This window comes from Rhynchophorus ferrugineus, unplaced genomic scaffold (assembly GCF_030347505.1).
Source record: "Rhynchophorus ferrugineus isolate W39M unplaced genomic scaffold, kcgeb_rfMv2 rfM3, whole genome shotgun sequence".
Taxonomy (NCBI): Eukaryota; Metazoa; Arthropoda; class Insecta; order Coleoptera; family Curculionidae; genus Rhynchophorus; species Rhynchophorus ferrugineus.
In genome coordinates this window covers 17,043,858-17,062,406 of record NW_027472582.1, presented here as the reverse complement: position 1 = coordinate 17,062,406, position 18,549 = coordinate 17,043,858, and the positions used below count along the sequence as shown (strand labels likewise).

Here is an 18,549-nt window from a genome sequence, read left to right as displayed (position 1 = left end):
GGTTATCTCAAAAACCTCCCAACCACAAAAAATCCTATAATGAACACACATTTTTAGTACAATAAAAAGCCTCTTTAAAGTTTACGGCTATTTACGAGCTTATGAGTGTTTACATTCATAAGCAGGAGGATGTATCCTGTAAGTAATTTAATGTATACTAGATTTACAATGGGATTAACGATAAAAACCGTCAAGTATTTGTATCTCGAACGAAATCAAATGTTTTAAGCTTATTGTACGAGCATTAAATGATAAAACGATCTCGGTTTACCCGTAATTATTTATTTAATTCGTTTCACATTATTTATTTCATACAGGTATTGACAACTATATATCGTTTTAATTACGCGTATACGTAAACGACGGAAACGTTATTCCAATTAGCGCATCATGGGATTTTTTGAATTGCGTGCAATTTGTGGTTTGCAGTTCGAAAAATTCTCGAAATTCTAATAAAGTCACCATGACATTTGGAAAATCTACTGTTTCATTCAAATAACTTGAAATTAAAATTAAGTTCTGTGGTGTTCGTTACTATTACACTTGCTTTTTGATGATGCATTGGGTGGGTTACATTGCTGATGCCTTCAACAATAGTTTAAAGTCATATTAGATAACCCAAATAGGGCAATTTCAAATAACCGACATTTTAAATACAAAAATACATTTTAAATTTTATTAAAAAAACCTAATAATTATTATTGAAATAACATAATCGAGCAATTGAAAGTTGTTAAAATGACATAATCGAGCAAATAATGAAAGTAGAGAAATAATATGAGAAATATTAAAATTTAATCCCATTAAATACATACAAATTGCCAGGGAAATAATGAATAGAACGAAATATAAGACACAAACTAATATGCAATAGCATCAAAATCAATTGAAAGGGTAAATAAAAACTGAATATATTTTTTGAGGTTATACGACGTTGTTATCTCAATACAAGTCCAAAAAGATATCCTCAACTTAGTGCATTAAAAGAAAAGCGCTTTGATGAAATGATGATTATTCTCTTAGTACAATATTAATTAATTACTATTGTTGTATTAGCATCAATACCCAAGCAAGACGAGTACCCCAAATTAAAATAAAGTTAAACTACTTAAGCTTAAGTTAAGCATTGGTAATACATTGTAGAACTATGATATAGATATTTTGACAGCGTTGGATTACTTAGTTGGTTTAATGTTTTACTGCAATCACATAGGTTTGATAAGCCAATATCTTGATTTTAGGTCGAGTTAAAGAGTATCTTCTGACTAACCAGTACATAAATATCCGCATGATTCTCTTTAAATAAAATGATATAATATTATAATATTTCAAATTTAACCTGACATTCAAATGTACGGCGAGCTTTTTAGCTGATTCTGCTTGAGGAATCGAGCATCCGTCAAGTGATATAATTCCATTTTTGTCATTTTGCCGCAGCGCAAAATTGACATTGATAGATTTGGAGCTATTAACATGTATTTTCCAGTCTCTAGTCCATTTGCAGATTTTGTTGACTGTCACTTGTACTCTTTCTACAGCCCTAGGCATAGATACATTTATTGCCATAATAACTGTGTCGTCAGCAAATGTTCCAAGTACCGTTTCTTTTATATATCAGGAGGGATATCAGCAGTATAGAGCAGATACAGGAGTGGTCCGAAGACACTACCTTTGGGAACTCCAAAATCTTCCATGAAGTGGGTTTGTTTCTGAACCATTTTAAGTAAATTTTACAATTATAAGTATACGTATGGGGTTTAGTGGGGCTGCCACCATTAAACGCTAATGCTAACGTAGTATTTAATAATACCTAGAGGTAATAAATTACGCACTATAAAGAATATAAACTAACATTAGATATAATTATAATGATCTTTTGAGTACAGCGAGCGATTATGTGAAATATAAAGTTTTATTCGAAGAAATTGTTAAAACCAATTTTGGGAATGAATACCTACATATAATCATACGTATATGTTTCTAATATATTGAATAGTACCCATAAATTGAAATGAATTTCTTGTCAAATTAATACGTTCACCAAATCCAATAACTAATTAATGCTAATCAAAGTAAATCTTATTCGATACTTGTTTGTATCTCATAAATAGAATTTCCACTTTCAACAACACGTATCCCAAATTATATACACATTCCATCGAAAATTTAGACACGTTTTTATTAGCGATCAACACCTCGGCGGTTTCATTCCCGTGACGGTTTTAAGTGGTTGTCGATGTTGACGTTGATTGACCACCGTTTATAATCTAGTTTTACGCAAAGAAACTATTCGTGGCGAGTACGCGACGCTCTACAGGCTATTGCCCAAAAATCGTGCGATTTCTATCGATACTGTAGCAATTCTCGTTTTTGCTCGTTACCTTTTTTCAAGCTATGCAAGTTATTGACGCTCGAGGTTATATTTGATCGTATGTTATTAAAAATTAAGTATCAAGTGATTTCCCATTCTATTGAAATCTTATTTCAATCACAAGTAAATGTTTAACACATCCTAGAATATATAACTTTATTTGTACCATAATACAAAAAAAAACGTATTTGCTCCCACGGGAAAAAAATATGACACTATTTCAGACTGGGTTAACATATATATGTATTATTTGCTACTAATCAAATCAAGATCAACTCAACATCAACCTCTGCTTGATCAACAAATAGCAACATAGATAGATAACAAATGCCAACTAACAAAAGTGAAGATTCTCCGAAGGACTGAGCAGGGACTAGTTACTACAATGACTGGAGAGACCAATAATTTGTCCGACTTCATTTTATTGTACGTCAAGACATTCTATGACCGCCCGTGGTCTGTACAGATACAAAAAGCCATTATTGCCCAATTAGAACAGAGAAAAATACATTTTAGGGTCTCACCGGGTGCCATAGAAAGGTTACTAATCCGGTTTCAGTTCATCAAATTCGAGAAAAACCGACCGTTTTGTCATAAAAACATTAACTGTTAATTTCTTTTACAACGCTATAATTAAAATTCTGAGTTATGATTAATTTCAATCACGATTATCGTACTGATTATTAACCAACCGCACTTCCGACTACCAACATTTTGTATTAAAATTTCTATCGCCTTCTAAGAACTGGTTGAACATGTCGAATACCATAGAAATTATACCGAAGGAATATGTTAAGCTTCCTTGTTATTTTAAACAAAAGAAAGGAGCAAAGAATACTTACATCCTCCCATTCACATATTAAATATCCATATAACATTAGTTTTAAACAACACAATTTATTCAAATGAACACTTCAAACATCATCACTCACGTGTTGTATATTTCAACACATGTGGCCATAATATGATTTCACACTTCATGACTTTTTGCCACAGATTTGTCGAAAAAAAAAGGTAGAAAGACGGCGGCACACTCAAGATCATAACATGTGATTTAGAGGTTTTCATCCTGATTTAGTCAAAATACGGTATTATATGTATAATATGTATTATAATATGGTTTTAGCGTATTTAGTAAAAGTGGAAACTTATTAAAATTAAATAGAAATTAAGGGCTTAAAGCATATCACATCAAATAAACCTTAAAAATCCTTACATAATAATATAAACTGAATAAGCGACGGCACTTTACACCGTCGAATATAAACGAGATCCGACGGAAAGCAAATGTCTGATACAGTTTTAGGGATCTATATCTCATGAGTTAAACCTTATGTATATATTTGTATTATACTTTTAGGATATTATATTTTTATTTTACCAATTGGTCCTTATAATAAATTCAAATTTATCTATATTTACCTATTTAAATACTATTGTTCTTTATATCACATATTCAAAATATCCTATATACCTATATCATATATACCTTTCAATAAATATGTATCTGTTATCGAAAGAAGTCTTCGTTATCTGTTATCGAAGAAGTATTTATAGGGAATATTTTGGAAATACTTTTATAGTGTAGCTCAATCTACCAATTACATTTTTATTGCAGATATACTAAAAATAATAATAACATAGACTTAAAATAACTACTTTTTACGTATATATTTTTCAAATTGATTCTATACTATCCACATAGCGTATACAATGATAATTAATATAAAACTTTTAAAACAATTATCATATTAATTATAGAAAATCGATTTTTCCTAAGGTATACACAAATATCAGACCCTTGAAACGCTTAGTCGAACTGTAACCTTTCTAGAAAAAGGATATTATCAATAACCCCTCGTAAAACAATAAAATCCCCTGCACAGCCCACTAACATCCCATAAAAGTGACTTATCGCTCCTTTTATAAACCGCAAATCAATACGAAAACTGCGTTTAAGCACTCAAAACAAAGTTTTCATCACGATATCTTCGCCGGTTCTCTCAACCATCCCATTTTCTATTGTTATGTAAATAATATAATACAGATAAAATAGATGTTTCCCTTATACTACTATATTTTATATATATAATATTTTAATTTAAAAATACGAAATCATTAAACAGATAATAAATAAGCAACATTCAAGAGAAACATTAAAATAACCTGAAAATGTATCCACATAGTTTAAATAATTTCTACAACAAAAAGAAAAGTTCTTTAACAAACCGAAACAATTTGTAAAGTATAAAGGAAGAAAAGAGAAAAACGCGACAGGGTAATGAAATGGTGATTAGGGTCATAAACAATTTGACAAATTAGCTAGCGCCCCCACCACACACAAATGTACACAGATTAATTAAACATGTCAATCAAAGTAATTATCACATTATAGGTGTCCACACATGCATACAAAGAATATTTTTTCATCGCAATGTATAATAAAAGCAACTTAGAACGTGAAGTAATCACGAAAACGCCTTGTTTGTTGGCTGTAAACTGAAAACTTACCTTCTCTAAAACAATTGCTACATAATAAAACACTTCTTGGTACAGTTTAGGTTTCTTGACACTATTTAACTATATCGATTTATAAACACGAAAACACTGATTCTACACTAAAATTTTGGACATTTTTATTATTATTTTAGACAAAATACACACCGTTTCTTATTGAAAACACACCATTCGATTATCGATCATCGGCGGCCATTTTACACGAGTAGAGCGAGTCGTCTTGCCATTCAAGCGAGATCATTTGACTGATGTTGGCGCCCTCTGAGGACTAAATGTGTAAACTTAATGTAATTGGGGTTGTAAATAAAAAAAATGTGAAGAGTGTAACAGTCATTAGAAAAATTAAAAGATTAACAATCAGCTATCATAATATCACATAATATATATATTTATGTAGTTATTCTGAGATAGGGTCTAACAAATTTATTGGATTATATCTTTGGTTGCATATAAAAGACAGATGACATATGAAATTAAGACAATACCATGACGTTTTCAAAGTCAAGTAATTTAACAAAAACATTGTAAATAAAATAATTAGTACATTCAATAGTATGTGTATATGTTAAGATTTTTTTAATTTTTAACATGGCCAACAAAATGGAAGAGCTTAAACAAAAGTTTTTAGGGTTAATAAATAAACAGGTTAGGAGTAATTGTATTTTTATTTAGTATAAGAGAAATATAGGACACTTTATGACTCTGATATAAATGTATATATAATTTAATTCTAGCCACCACGAATACCGTCTATGGGGTTTGATGATACAAATTATCACTTTTCCAAAATGCCTACATTATCAATTAATAGTAAAACAGCACAGGATTCAGATCGACCTGCAGACCAAGATATTTTAGAGAGCATAGAAGCTGCATATTTTTCTATGTCAGCGGATTTTGATATATGCCGATTTGAGCTCTCTGTATATAAATTATTAAAAAATAATTAATACATTTTTAATGGTAATATTTTTAGAAACTTCCTGAAGTATTAGATTGTGATCAAATTCAGAGAGATTTCAAAAACTTGAAGCAACAACATTCAGTTGTTTCTAAAAAAGTGTTACAATTGATACTAGAGCATCAAAATTCATGTAATGAAGAATTTAAAACAATACAAGATATATTAGAACAAGTAAAAGAAACTTTAGAACAATGTAGAGAAGGTAGAAGGCAATTAAATATTTCTGGAAAACAGTTTTCTGCAAGTTTAGGAATTCTTGCAAATTATAGAAAAAGAAAACTGGCACAAATTTTACTCAGTAATTTAAATATGATTAAAAATTTGGTATGATATTTTTATTGTAAGAGCTGTGCAATATCTTACTATATATATTTACAGTATAGCTTTGATAAAAGGTGCAACCAAATGTTAAATGATGAAGACTATGCTGGAGCCATTATGGAACTTAAAAGATGTCAAAAGATTGCTGTAAAATATAGACATTTTAGTTGTGTAGCTGCTTTGACTTATAAATTACAAGAAACTTTAGAAAATACTGACACTCAGTTAGATAGAATATTAGCCCAAGTATTTTTAATCAATTTTATTTACTTTTGAGTTTGTAATATTTAATAATTTTAAGATGTGTTACCATTTTGATGGTGAACGTTATAGTAAACTTCAAGCAGCATACAATTTACTTGAAAAATCACAAGTTTCAGTAATTGATAATATTCATGTTCATTATATTACTGCTATTTACAATTCTTCTTTTAACATTGTAAACTCATATACAACAACATCTGAAACATTGGATTCTACAGATCAAAATGGAAAAAATCCATATAAAATGTTGTGCCAGGTAAATATTCTAATGGTAAAGAATAAATCAGTATACTAATTTGATTTTAGTCAGTAAATCAAGATAGTTTTATACCATGTCTTGTACAATTATGCAAAGTTTTATTCAAAATTGTTTTGAGTTATCATCAACTAATCAATTGGTATTCAAATCAAGAGAATAATGAGGATGAAAATGGCTTAGGTACAGTATTATCAGATATGGTAGTAATTTTATACCAATCATTTTACCTACAGATATTGAATTAAATATGAGTAAACAAAAATTGGATCATAATGTAGTAAAAATATGGGATGATGTTCAAAGAAAAGTATCTGGTTTGTTGCTAAATGCAGATTTAGCTTCATATAAGTTTGATCAATTTTTACAGGTTTTAAAAGTTGTACATCGGTAGGCTACTTTACATCATATTGCTGTTGAAGATATAGCTATTGTACTTTTAGGTTGATACAAGTGGGTGATGAGTTTTGTTCGAGTAAATCTGAAGATTTACAAGAATCAATAAGAAAACAGAGTATCAATTATTTCAAAAACTACCATTCTCAGAGATTAGATGAATTAAAAATATTCCTGGAAAATGAAATATGGGAATTATGCCCTGTTAAACCTACCTTCAATATATTACAGCTTCAGGTATTTGAAATGGTATACAATCTCTAGTTTTTGTATTTGTTATTTAATCTATAGGAATTTAAATCTGTACGCTCTGTTCTAAAAAACTATAAAAACACCATTCAAATGAGCCCTACTATTGCAGTCTATTCAACGACATCTACAGAGTGTTCATCTTCACATTCACAAGATGGAAGCAGCATTATGGGTAAATAACAGTAAAGCATAAACAGTAATCTCAATGAATCTTAATACTTTCATTTATTAGCTAATTATTTTATTCGGTATATTGATCATGGGACCCCTTTTGATAGTGGATTGGATGAAACCGTGATTGAAGAAGATATTTTGGAACTAGACCATGAGTCATCTCAATATATTTCAGATGATAGTGATGATGAGTCTGAGGAATTAAAGAAGGATTTTGTGGAAGAAGATAATACTAAGTGAGTTTAATACGTAATATAAGTATTAATTTTTATAACATATAATTTTAGAACATTTATTATTACATTTATACAGAATATTTATATAGAACATTTATTATCTTAAATGCTTTTAGGCAACATACTGTAAATAAAAAAATAAATAAACATCATCAAAATGCACCAATCTTGACAAACACAACACTTTCAATTTTACGGCAGATGGGAAAATATATTCAGATGTCAAGGCTTTTAAAAAGTATAGCATACCAAATTATTACCTCTATGAACCAGTTATTTGATTTTTACTTGTATTCTATTCATTTATTTTTTGCCAATGATTTGGTAAGATTAATAAATAAATTACATATTGTCATTTAACTTTTAAGTTTTTTAGACTGTGTCAGGTAACAATATTTATACAGAGGAACTCTCATTGACACTGAGAAAGATCAAAGACAACTTAATATTAGAACTTCCTTTTGAAGAAGCTGATACAGAAGGCAAAATTGTAGAAGCCCATTTATCTCCAATGGTGGACTTGAGAAAAATGGAAATCCTGTTTGGATTAGCCGAAAGAATTGTGGCTACAGAGAGTTTAATTTTTCTATCAAAGCAATATGAGTATCTTCAAGATTATTTAGAGCATTTAGTACCACAGACAAACAAAATAATGTTACAGCAATTTTTTGCTCAAGTAAGTAAATTTTTAGACACATTTTAAATAAAATTTATTTAGGCAATATAAAATTCATAGTTAATTAGTAAAATTTAAACTATACTATAACTAACAGTTAAGTTTCACTGCAGATAAAACATATCCGCCACTATTCATCATAACTTCTGGGTGAGTTCTTTCTGGTAATACTTGATAATTTCTTAAAAAGTTGTTACTTAATTTAATTGCAACAGTATCTAATCTGGTTTTGAGGTAAATAAATAGATCTTGAAGTGGTTCCTTGTTCAAATTAAAAACAACTAGCTGGCGTCCTCCTTGTAGAAATTGTATTAATTCTTTCACTATGCTCACAGGATGTTCTTTGGCAGCTATAATAAGTGAATCACATTTATTTTGAAGAATTTTGCATGCTCTTTCATTCTCTAATTTCCATTGGGGTTGCTTTTCACAACTTGTGGGTAACTGTTCTTCTATTCTAGCTTTTTTGGTTGCTGGTTCAATGTCATCAACATTTTCATCAGTCTTAATTTTATTCAAGTGATTTGTATTATCTATTTCATTTTGTGTTTTTTTGTTTTGGTAAAAACACCTAAGAACGGAATACAAATTCACATTGATACACCTATCCTTTTGTTCTTGAGGAAATTGCATAGCTATGAATGCATTTTTTTGGCATTCATTTCCAGGGTGCATATGAATAAGACATCCATTAGTATTTGCACCTATACAATTCATAATTGCAGCAGACATGAGGCCAGAACTACCACTGTCATACAATAAGTGATTTCCCTCTGAATGTACATTTGCATAAGCAAGAATTTGTGATAAGTCATCAATCCTTATTCCTAGTGTTTTTGTAGGATCTTGTCTGTAGAACATATTTGTAAGTAACCTAATTGTTGGTTTACGAATTTGTATATATTCAAAATACTTCTTTTCTTTCTTTTTTATGTATTTTTCTTGTGAATATTCTGTTTTCATATTAAATGTTTTTGAATTGTTAATTAGTTTTTCTACAATTGCATTAGAATTTAGTTGAACGTCTTGTAATTTATCAATATCTTCTTTTGTTAGTGTTTGAGAACTATCATCCCCCACAATATTCCGGTTATCTCTTCCACTTTTTTCAATATTAACCGCGTTACTAGCACTGTTTACTTCTTCTACCTTTTCTAAGATAAATAGTTTCTTATTTTCGGGGCAGTTTTTCATTTGAAAAGTATCAAAGTATTTTTCTCCAACAATATTGTCCATCTGGACTGTAAATTTTCCAATAACCACACTGCCGTGTTGTTTTAATTTATGGAGCTTTGTATAACCTTGTCTTTGAACTATTACTTGATCACCAGCTTTTATTACATTTTCTAAATCCATGATTGATTATAATGTTTGTAAGTTTATAACGTGTGTTATGTACGCATTAATAGGTTATGTTAGCGTTCTTTGACGTAGTTTGCGTTTATTTAAATACAAGTAGGCTTTTATCAATTTTAGCAATAATCAATTAATAGTAATTTTAGCGAAATATTGTAAGGAAATTTATAAAAGCGGTTGTATTTTTAATGAGTTTTATATTGTAGATATTAATTATGACCGCAAAAGTTTCAAAGGTGCATTAATTAGAATATAATTATATTTATAGAATATATATGTTATAGAATATTATATTTTGTAGAATATAGGCAGTGTGGTTCATTTAAGACGCCCCGTTTATATGGCAGTAATAGCTCAGGTTTTTGATTTGCGTCAGATATTAATATCAATGTCCAAAATTAATTGGGAAGTTAAGGATGTTATGTCTCAACATAACTCATATATAGATATGATTTTGAGAGTAAGTAAAGATCATTAATAAATATGTTATTTTTCTTTAATAACTTTATTGTAGGAAGTACAAATATTTAGACTTAGATTGGATGAGGTGGTACATAGAGTTCCAATATCTAATGATGTCTTTAGAGTTTTATGGGAAAATATTGCTCATATTGTAACTCATACGTTGGTTCAGGGGTAAGCAAGAAGATAATTAGATATCATAAGGTTACTGGATGATATGTGTGAATTTATAGTTTTTCTGAGGCCAGGAAATGTACAAATGGTGGAAGAGCGTTGATGCAACTTGATTTTACTCAATTTCTTAGTAAATTTGAAAAAATATCATCGTTAAGACCTGTTCCACACAAGGAATATGTGGAGAATTATGTGAAAGCATTTTATTTACCGGATAGTGAATTAGAGAAGTGGATAAGAGAACACAAAGTAAATAAATTATTGTATACAGTTTTATTTGATTTAACAAAATTTATATTTTAGGAATATTCTTCTAAACATTTATATGGTTTAGTGAGCTGTGCATGTCAAAATAATAAAAAATCACGTCAAAAACTTTTACAGATTATCGAAGAAATGGACAGAAATCTTATGGGTAGATAGTACAATTAGAAATGTTCATTAGAGTTATTTTAGTATTATTTTTTATGTGATATTCTTAGTTTTTATTGCTGTGTTTTTATTAACTTATACTACATATGCACAAATGACACCATTGAGTGATAATATATTTGTTGTATGATGTGTAATCATACTTTTGTTACTTTAATATCTCTAATGAGTTATAAACATATACTAATATTTTAAACAGACTGATTTTTGGATAATCTAATCAAATTATGTATATCACCAGATATTGTAAGACAAATGAACAAGATATAAATTATGGACTTAACTTATTTTAATAACTTGCATACAATATATTCTTTTGTTGATAAATATTTTTATTTTATTTTACTAAAATATGTATTAATTTCAAATTTGAGATTAGAAAGATTGTAATATGTAAATTTTTAGATTGAATAATTTTACTATCATTAAGGCCGAATTCGGATATTAATAATCTTTTTAATTATATATTTACTAATTAATTATGTGAAAAATGATCTGTCATATGAGTTATTTTGGATAACTTATCTTTATGTGTTACATTTATAAAATAGTCTTGATTTTTGAAATTTTGTATCTATTATTAATATATTATTTATAATTTTGTTGTTTAGTGTTCTTTTATTAAATATTAGCTAATTCAACCACACTTCACTGTGGCTATTAAAATAAAACTAACCGAATACATTTTGTATAAAATTAACTCACCTTTATTATGTCACAAACGGTTTTCACTTTACAATTTGATATTTGAAGATAATTGAGCGAAAGTTTTATTTGCAAAATTCAGCCTATTAACTATATCTGATAGGGGACTAGCAAATCCAAAAACTCTGCGTACAACTTGAAAAAAATTTCAAAATAGTAACTCAAGTAACATACATGCATACAACATACATTTAGTTTTTTTAAAATATCGCAACTACACTTACCTATACTTAATGCAACCTTTTGGTGGCAACTTTATAAAATGCCTGACAGTATAATAAATTCTGCTTCCTCTTATTTGTCAAAGTCAATGCGATTGACTTTTCATCATAGTTACTTATTCTACCTGTTGTAGTGCACTAGTAATAGTATCTTTGACTGTAGTAATATCCAATATTATTTGTTCTTCATGTTGACTTAATATCTGACTTATTAGTGTTATATTTATATTCTATATCAGATGTTATTCGATCAGATTCGGTTTTGAATATATCATGAATTATTTTCGAAATAAGAACACTATTTTCCCATTATATATTTATTTAAAAAATCTACAAAAATGAAATATCAGTCATACATATGATAAGATTATTCCATACCCATTTACTATCAATTCAAGAAATATTCTGTGTAATACTGTTAGTATAACACTATTATCCTTCAGAATAAAATATTTCCAAAATATTCTGTTGACACTTTTTGAAATCAACATTTTTTGGGTTATCAAACTTTTAAATACTCTTGTGATTCACAATACATAATAACTTAATTATATATCACAATAGTTCGATAAATGCAATATATTTTTGGTTTATATTAACATGAGCAAATTTGATACTATCTAATTTAAATAAAACTATACCTATGATTACGTTTCCATTTTAAGACGCCTTTGATCAGATATGGCAAGAATTATTTATGAATGCATTTTGTACTCGAATTTCAATTATCAAATTCAATCTAGTCTACTATGGCATTAAAAAATTAAATAGTACTTAAATTAAATGAATAAATATAATTTATATTATTTCCTTAGACCTAAAAAAATATATCGAAAAGGAACAAATTCAATGGGTTTCCACACATCAAACTAAAAACAGTCCATATCTCAGTTGCATTAATAATTGCTTAGTTGCTGATCAACAGGTGCTATTAAACTGCTAAGATATTCTCGTAGTTCTAGTGGTGTCAAACTAGATCTCTTCTCTGGAATGTAACTTGAAATCTTTCGGTCGATATCGAGATTGATGTCTTCTATCCAATTATGCTCGGCGTCGATATTTTTGACTTGTTTTGATTTAAAACATAGGAAAATCGAATATATTAAGGATGCTATTCCTAGGAGGAATAAGGCATACATAACGCATGTTTGAGCGGTTGGTAATATTTGTAGATATAATTTAAATAGTAAATTTAGATTTCCTGGTAGATCATACATCCCCTGTAAAAAGAAAAAAAAACTATTTTATTAGATAACAAAGACTATATGAAATATATGATTGGATAAGGTTTTAATAACTTAGTATTCATTGTCATGACGCAGATTTCGAGTTTAGCGACCCATAGACGCTCAATTTTTTTTGCACAATATTTTCACACCGTCTAAGGACCAGACGATCAATATTATTGTACAATATTTTGTTTTTGCAAAAAATTGTATTGTATGAGGGCGATATTGAAGGATGTGTGATGTTGAAGGTGTTGTGGCGTAATATTGCTCAGTCTTGACAACAGACCGCAGAATATTTCCAGGTTTGTGCAATATATTTTCAAGATTTTGAAAATCACACGATATATTGGGCAACATTTCAATCTCGTCCATGTGTAAGTCAATTATATTGCGCAAACCCAAATATTGAGCGTCTATGTGCCGCTTTATTTTCAATTTGTTTTGTTTCATTAAATTTTGGTCTTAAATAGTAATTTAAGCACATTGTATTTTAGCGCATCAGAATTTAAATTTTTCATATATTTCACATAACCTGGTCCAAATTGTCACTCCAGGGCAAGTCTCCGCGACCAGGTATGCGTCATTTATGCCACCGCCTGGTTTTAGGCCAGAACAAAAAAAAGTAATCGCTAGTTATGTCTTCAATCACAAATTCCTTAGTATCATCTTTCGATTTTAGCTATATGTTAGTGTAGCCGCTTTTCTTTCTCGTCACACACGCGACCCGAAGAAAAAATGAAGATGTAAAAGAAGAAAATGTCTTATCATCAGAGACATTAGATCTCCAATTTTGAGGTTGGATTTTGCAATAAATTGTCGATTACGTGCTTCTAAGCCTTTGAAACGATGCCCAGGCTGCTGCTTTATCGGACGTTAAACATATTGTAAACTTTACGTCAGCTATTAGTTTTCGAATATCAGGTCCAACAAATATTACCTCTTATATTATTTCGAAATTGCTTTTATTGCTCGCCGGTGATGAAGGAGTTAAGGCATATCTTAAAGCATTATGGCAATTGATCAGTGTCCGTACGCCTAATTCGCTTCGACACTGATGACACATCTAGACGACATTCATCGAGCAAAATTAGAAATCATCTACATGATTTTTCTGTTCTCTCTATAACGTTGATACAGAATATGAAAAGTATATATTTTTATCAAGTGACCACTTGTACATCTTTGTTCTGCAAACATTACAAAATAGTTTTGACATCCGTGGTTTTACACTGTTTACTACAGCAAAACCAAAGTACTGCAAATACGCATCTTTGTAACAAAACGTATCAAACGTAATAAAAACACTTTGAATCGACTTTGACCATACTTGAAAACTAGAACCAATCTTGACACGAATATTAAAGATCTCAGTTCAGGGAATGAAGTAACATTAAGAATGGTTCTGATTTGCTCGGGTTAGGAAACATCATGTTAGACAAAAAGCAAAACATATTAGAACCAAAATAAAACAACTATACTGGTTAGTCGGAAGATACTCTCAACTGATCTAAAATCAAAGAGGTTGATTTATCAGACAATTATAAACCCAATTTGGACTTATCGGGTGCAAAAATGGGGCTGCACTAAAAATTCAAAACAACTAGTTATCCAACGCTGTTAAAACAAAATTTTTCGATTAATTACAAATGCCTATCGCTACTTAACCAACGAAGAACTGCACGATAACCTGGAAATCAAATGGATTTGTGAAGTTATCCAAGATTTTGTCTTAAAACACGAAAGATCAATACTAATCATACTAACGTGAAAGCAGTATAACTACTGGACAACGCGCAGGATATCAGAAGATCGAAGCGAACCAAATCATACGAACTTATATAAAGTGTATACTTTTAGTGTAAACTATAGATTAAGTTATTATAATCTTATAATTGAGGAATACATATTGATGTATTTATCTCACATTCGTCTTGCTTGTGAATTAGGATTGTACTAAGCATATTTAATAAAGATGTTGCGTATAGGCCGTGCCAATGAAGGACAACAATTGAGATTCGGCGTTGGACACCGAATATTCGTTGGCTTTGGATGAAACGCACGTATTCCATTTGTTGTTATTAGCAAAAGTTCGTTGTTTGATTATAGTGTATATACCTACGGATTGCAAGTGAATGTCAACAAACCTTCGTTGACCGTCGTCAAACCGTCCAAACAGAACTAAAAATATCCCAACAAACCCATTCGTTGTCTTTCGTTGGCCCGGTCTGTACGCAGCATAAAAAGGTATTTAGGCTGTTGAAACTATTGAGAGTTTGAGAAATTAATTTTTTTGTTGGTAATGTTTTGTTTTTGTTACAGTTGGTACAATTGGTAGATGACAGATAATAAAATTCCATCACTGGTATTGAAAAATAATCTTTCTATCGTGCAAAGTACGACGTTGTCCATATGTATGATGCGTATCTGATTGCACTGCATCCAGGGGGGTTAGTTTGAAGAAATGAAACGAATGTGGCAAAATGAACTATTTCTTCTTTTATAATACTTACAATTTCTGTCCATAGAAGCGGCAAAACCATATTAGCAAATCTTTCGGTGTTGGCAATGTTTTGTATACTACCAAGAGCCATATTTATTTGATAACGAACTGCTACGTTTATTGGCAGTCCAGATTCCTATTAAAAAATCGAATCGGATTTATTTATAAATGTTTTTGTGGTACAATTATTTACCGGCTGAATTACAAAATAAGATTTATGCTTTGACGGGTCGGGATTCAAGCCGCTCTCGACTTTATTAAAGGCCACCTTGTCCGTATCGAGAAAGTGTGGATAACTAAGAGCTATTGGAAAGCCGTAATAACATCCTCTTACGTCCAACAGGCCATTTGGTAAACACTCGTCTATAGATTGACTTTTACAGAAGCAGCGATTTTTTTCGTGGATCCTGCCGTTGTCATCCGAATCGGGAGCAAAATTATAAACGTAAGCTTTAAGACCTTTAACCATAGTTTCGTTGACTTGAATCTGCAATTAAAAAATTCTATGAAAATATTATTATAACTAATAATGCTATTAAATACTCCTAAATATAGTTGTTAATAATATATCAAAGAACTGTGAATTAATTTTAATGGATTTTTTTTATAAATCGAAAGCTTTATATAGGCTTTATGTTCAAGGATATTCCTTATCTGATATAGAGCTGTAACTGTTGGAGGATTTCCAGTGGAAATCTTACTAGTGACTGACTTGAAAAATATATCCTTTCTTAAATATTACCGTCTCAGAAAAACCGAAGCTCCAGCAGCTTGGCCGGTTCGGCTGATGTAATAGCTAACAGATTGGCTGAAAAGTGCCGGTCGTAACAATAAAAACGAGTTTTTTTTTGTTCAAAATTTAGTTTCTTCATCAACGTAAACTCCACCAAGAGCCATACAATCATTCCAGCGCCGCTCTAACATTTTAATACCACTTTTGTAGAGCGATTTATCTTTTGTTCAATCAGATGACGATCGTTTTGATTCCGGAATGAAGTGATGGATCTATGTTTCATCGCTTGTTACATATCGACCCAAAATTTCCGTTTTGTTACGTTTAAACATGGCCGAACACTGCTCACTCAGAATCATCAACAGGTTCTTATTTTTGGTCAACAGTGAGCAAACGCGGCACCCACTTTGAACATCATTTTGATATCTTTACGATGTTAGCTAACTCACGCAACTTCGATAATTCAAAACGATTTTGTGGAGTTTTTTATGTTTTCTGGTGTTATTGCCTCATTTGGACGTCCACTGCTTTCTGCATCATCGGTGTCTCTACGACCACGTTTGAAGTCAGCAAACCAACGTTTTATTGTTCTTATAATACTTTTCAAACCATTGCCTTGTTTAAACGGTATTTTTCCCATCAAGAAGCAGGGTAAAATTAAAACACGAAATTATTTTTGGTCCATTGTATTGAAAATAACAAAAGTACCCTTAGCATAATAACTCACAAACTTATGAGTAGGATATCATGAAATTTTAACGGATTTCTTTTGAAGAATTGTACTGACTGAAAATCGGCGAATGCAATGAAATGTTAGGCCCAGAACTTTTTAGCCCATGTGTTAAGTATTTTTGGACTTTCATATCGTATACCACTGATTCCAAGTACTTTAACTCCTGTACTTACTGTAACTGAATTCCTTGGTTTTTCTTCATTAATTCTCAAATAATATGACCCTGCAATATTAACTATATCATGAAGAACGCTCAAAGTACAAAGCGGCACTTTTAAAACGTTAACATAAAACCAAAGGCAAAGCCTAATGGTAGAGTTTTGGCATGAATTTAGTTTCAGAAGTGTCCAATGAAATTGTTCAAATTAGTTTTAGCGACCCTCCAACTTTTCGATACCATTTTTGTAGTATGATTTGTCCTTTGCTTCAAAATAGGCCTTAGTTTCGGCGATCATCTCTTCATTCGACGAAAATTTCTTCCCGAGCATTATTTTGTGATTTGAGAACAGGAAATAGTCGCTGGGGCCAGATCTAGAGAATAAGGTGGATGAGGAAGCAATTCGAAGCCCAATTCATGGATTTTTGCCGCCGTTTTCACTGAATTGTGACACGGTGCATTGTCTTGGTGAAAGAGCACTTTCTTTTTCTTCAAATGCGGCCGTTTTTCAGCGATTTCGTCCTTAAAACGGTCCAATAACGCTATGTAATAGTCGTTGTTGATGGTCCTTTTCCTTTCCTTTTCAAGGTAGTCAATAAAAATTATTCCATGCGCAACCCAAAATACAGACGCCATTACCTTACCAGCCGACTGTTGTGTTTTCCCACGCTTTGGAGAGGGTTTATCGTGTGAAGTCCACTCGGATGACTGTCGATTGGATCTCGGAGTGAAACGATGGAGCCATGTTTCGTCCATTGTCACATATCGACGCAAAAATTTGGTTTTATTACGCTTGATCATCTTCAAACACTGATCCGAATCATCAACTCGTCGTTGTTTTTGGTCAAAAGTGAGCTCGCGCGGCACCCACTTTGCACAGAGCTTTCTCATACACAAATATTCGTGAACGATATGATGTACACGTTTAGTTGATATCTTTAGAGTGTCTGCTATTTCATTTAATTTCAATTTACGGTCATGCAAAATCATTTTGTAGATTTTTTAAATGTTTTGGTCGGTAACAACCTCTTTTAGGCGCCCACTGCATTCACCGTATTGGGTGCTTATTTCACCACGTCTATACTTAGCATACCAATCCTTGATGGTTGATTTTCCAGTGGCAGTATCCGGAAACTTGGCATTAAGGCAAGTTTTTGCTTCAAATTTATTTTTTCCCTTCAAAAAGCAATATTTTATCAACACGAAATTCCTTTTTATCCTTTTTTTCACAATTACAAAAGTTGCTTCACTCAAAATGCTATAATTCACAAACAGTTAGGGCTAACTAAAAACATATGGATTTAATTGTAATAGCGCCCTCTATGTGTCAGGTCCGAGACTTTCCAATTGATCTGTTATATGTATACCGACTAATGTAAATCTCTTAAAATTAAATCACAATACTAGTAATTAATAAACT

General features: G+C 30.7%; 4 protein-coding genes across 23 annotated transcripts in view; 1 reads left to right on the top strand and 3 right to left on the bottom strand.

The window, feature by feature from the left end:
* The window catches only part of Gug (arginine-glutamic acid dipeptide repeats grunge), a 56,731-nt gene extending 51,629 nt beyond the window's left edge, over positions 1-5,102 (bottom strand). For 16 of the 18 annotated variants that reach the window (XM_076400424.1, XM_076400439.1, XM_076400428.1 and 13 more), the window contains exon 1: positions 4,883-5,100. The gene's annotated coding sequence lies outside the window, so the exon portion shown is untranslated. Of the gene's footprint in view, positions 1-4,882 lie in introns of all 18 variants that reach the window. The other 2 variants (XM_076400433.1, XM_076400429.1) reach the window with 2 other exon arrangements.
* Positions 5,103-5,285: 183 nt separating this feature from the next.
* Positions 5,286-11,455, top strand: Vps50 (Vacuolar protein sorting 50). Its single transcript, XM_076400482.1, has 16 exons — positions 5,286-5,533; positions 5,623-5,811; positions 5,865-6,176; positions 6,231-6,419; positions 6,475-6,693; positions 6,744-6,876; positions 6,930-7,083; positions 7,137-7,326; positions 7,381-7,513; positions 7,574-7,751; positions 7,868-8,075; positions 8,128-8,427; positions 10,085-10,243; positions 10,298-10,419; positions 10,479-10,668; positions 10,723-11,455. Exons 1-16 carry the CDS (start codon positions 5,477-5,479, stop codon positions 10,840-10,842), a joined length of 2,853 nt encoding a protein of 950 aa, XP_076256597.1. The 5' UTR covers positions 5,286-5,476; the 3' UTR covers positions 10,843-11,455.
* Positions 8,445-9,912, bottom strand: Trmt6 (tRNA methyltransferase 6 non-catalytic subunit). The gene has a single exon (XM_076400528.1). It carries the CDS (start codon positions 9,781-9,783, stop codon positions 8,518-8,520), a length of 1,266 nt encoding a protein of 421 aa, XP_076256643.1. The 5' UTR covers positions 9,784-9,912; the 3' UTR covers positions 8,445-8,517.
* Positions 11,456-12,078: 623 nt separating the features above from the next.
* The window catches only part of LOC143193979 (scavenger receptor class B member 1), a 75,082-nt gene continuing 68,611 nt past the window's right edge, over positions 12,079-18,549 (bottom strand). For all 3 annotated transcript variants that reach the window (XM_076400487.1, XM_076400489.1, XM_076400488.1), the window contains 3 exons: positions 15,700-15,993; positions 15,517-15,642; positions 12,079-12,997 (listed from right to left, as the gene is read on the bottom strand). In XM_076400487.1, coding sequence (XP_076256602.1) covers positions 12,674-12,997; positions 15,517-15,642; positions 15,700-15,993 — 744 coding nt within the window. In that variant the 3' untranslated portion in view covers positions 12,079-12,673. The remainder of the gene's footprint in view (positions 12,998-15,516; positions 15,643-15,699; positions 15,994-18,549) is intronic.

What these genes read in the sequence shown, in the direction of transcription:
- Trmt6 (XM_076400528.1), bottom strand. Translation starts at nt 9,783, where the DNA reads ATGGATTTAGAAAATGTAATAAAAGCTGGTGATCAAGTAATAGTTCAA.
- Vps50 (XM_076400482.1), top strand. Translation starts at nt 5,477, where the DNA reads ATGGCCAACAAAATGGAAGAGCTTAAACAAAAGTTTTTAGGGTTAATA. An exon ending in TAGGGTTAATAAATAAACAG is followed by an intron (nt 5,534 to 5,622) that starts GTTAGGAGTAAT and finishes ATTTAATTCTAG; the next exon opens with CCACCACGAATACCGTCTAT. An exon ending in TACAGCAATTTTTTGCTCAA is followed by an intron (nt 8,428 to 10,084) that starts GTAAGTAAATTT and finishes TATATTTTGTAG; the next exon opens with AATATAGGCAGTGTGGTTCA.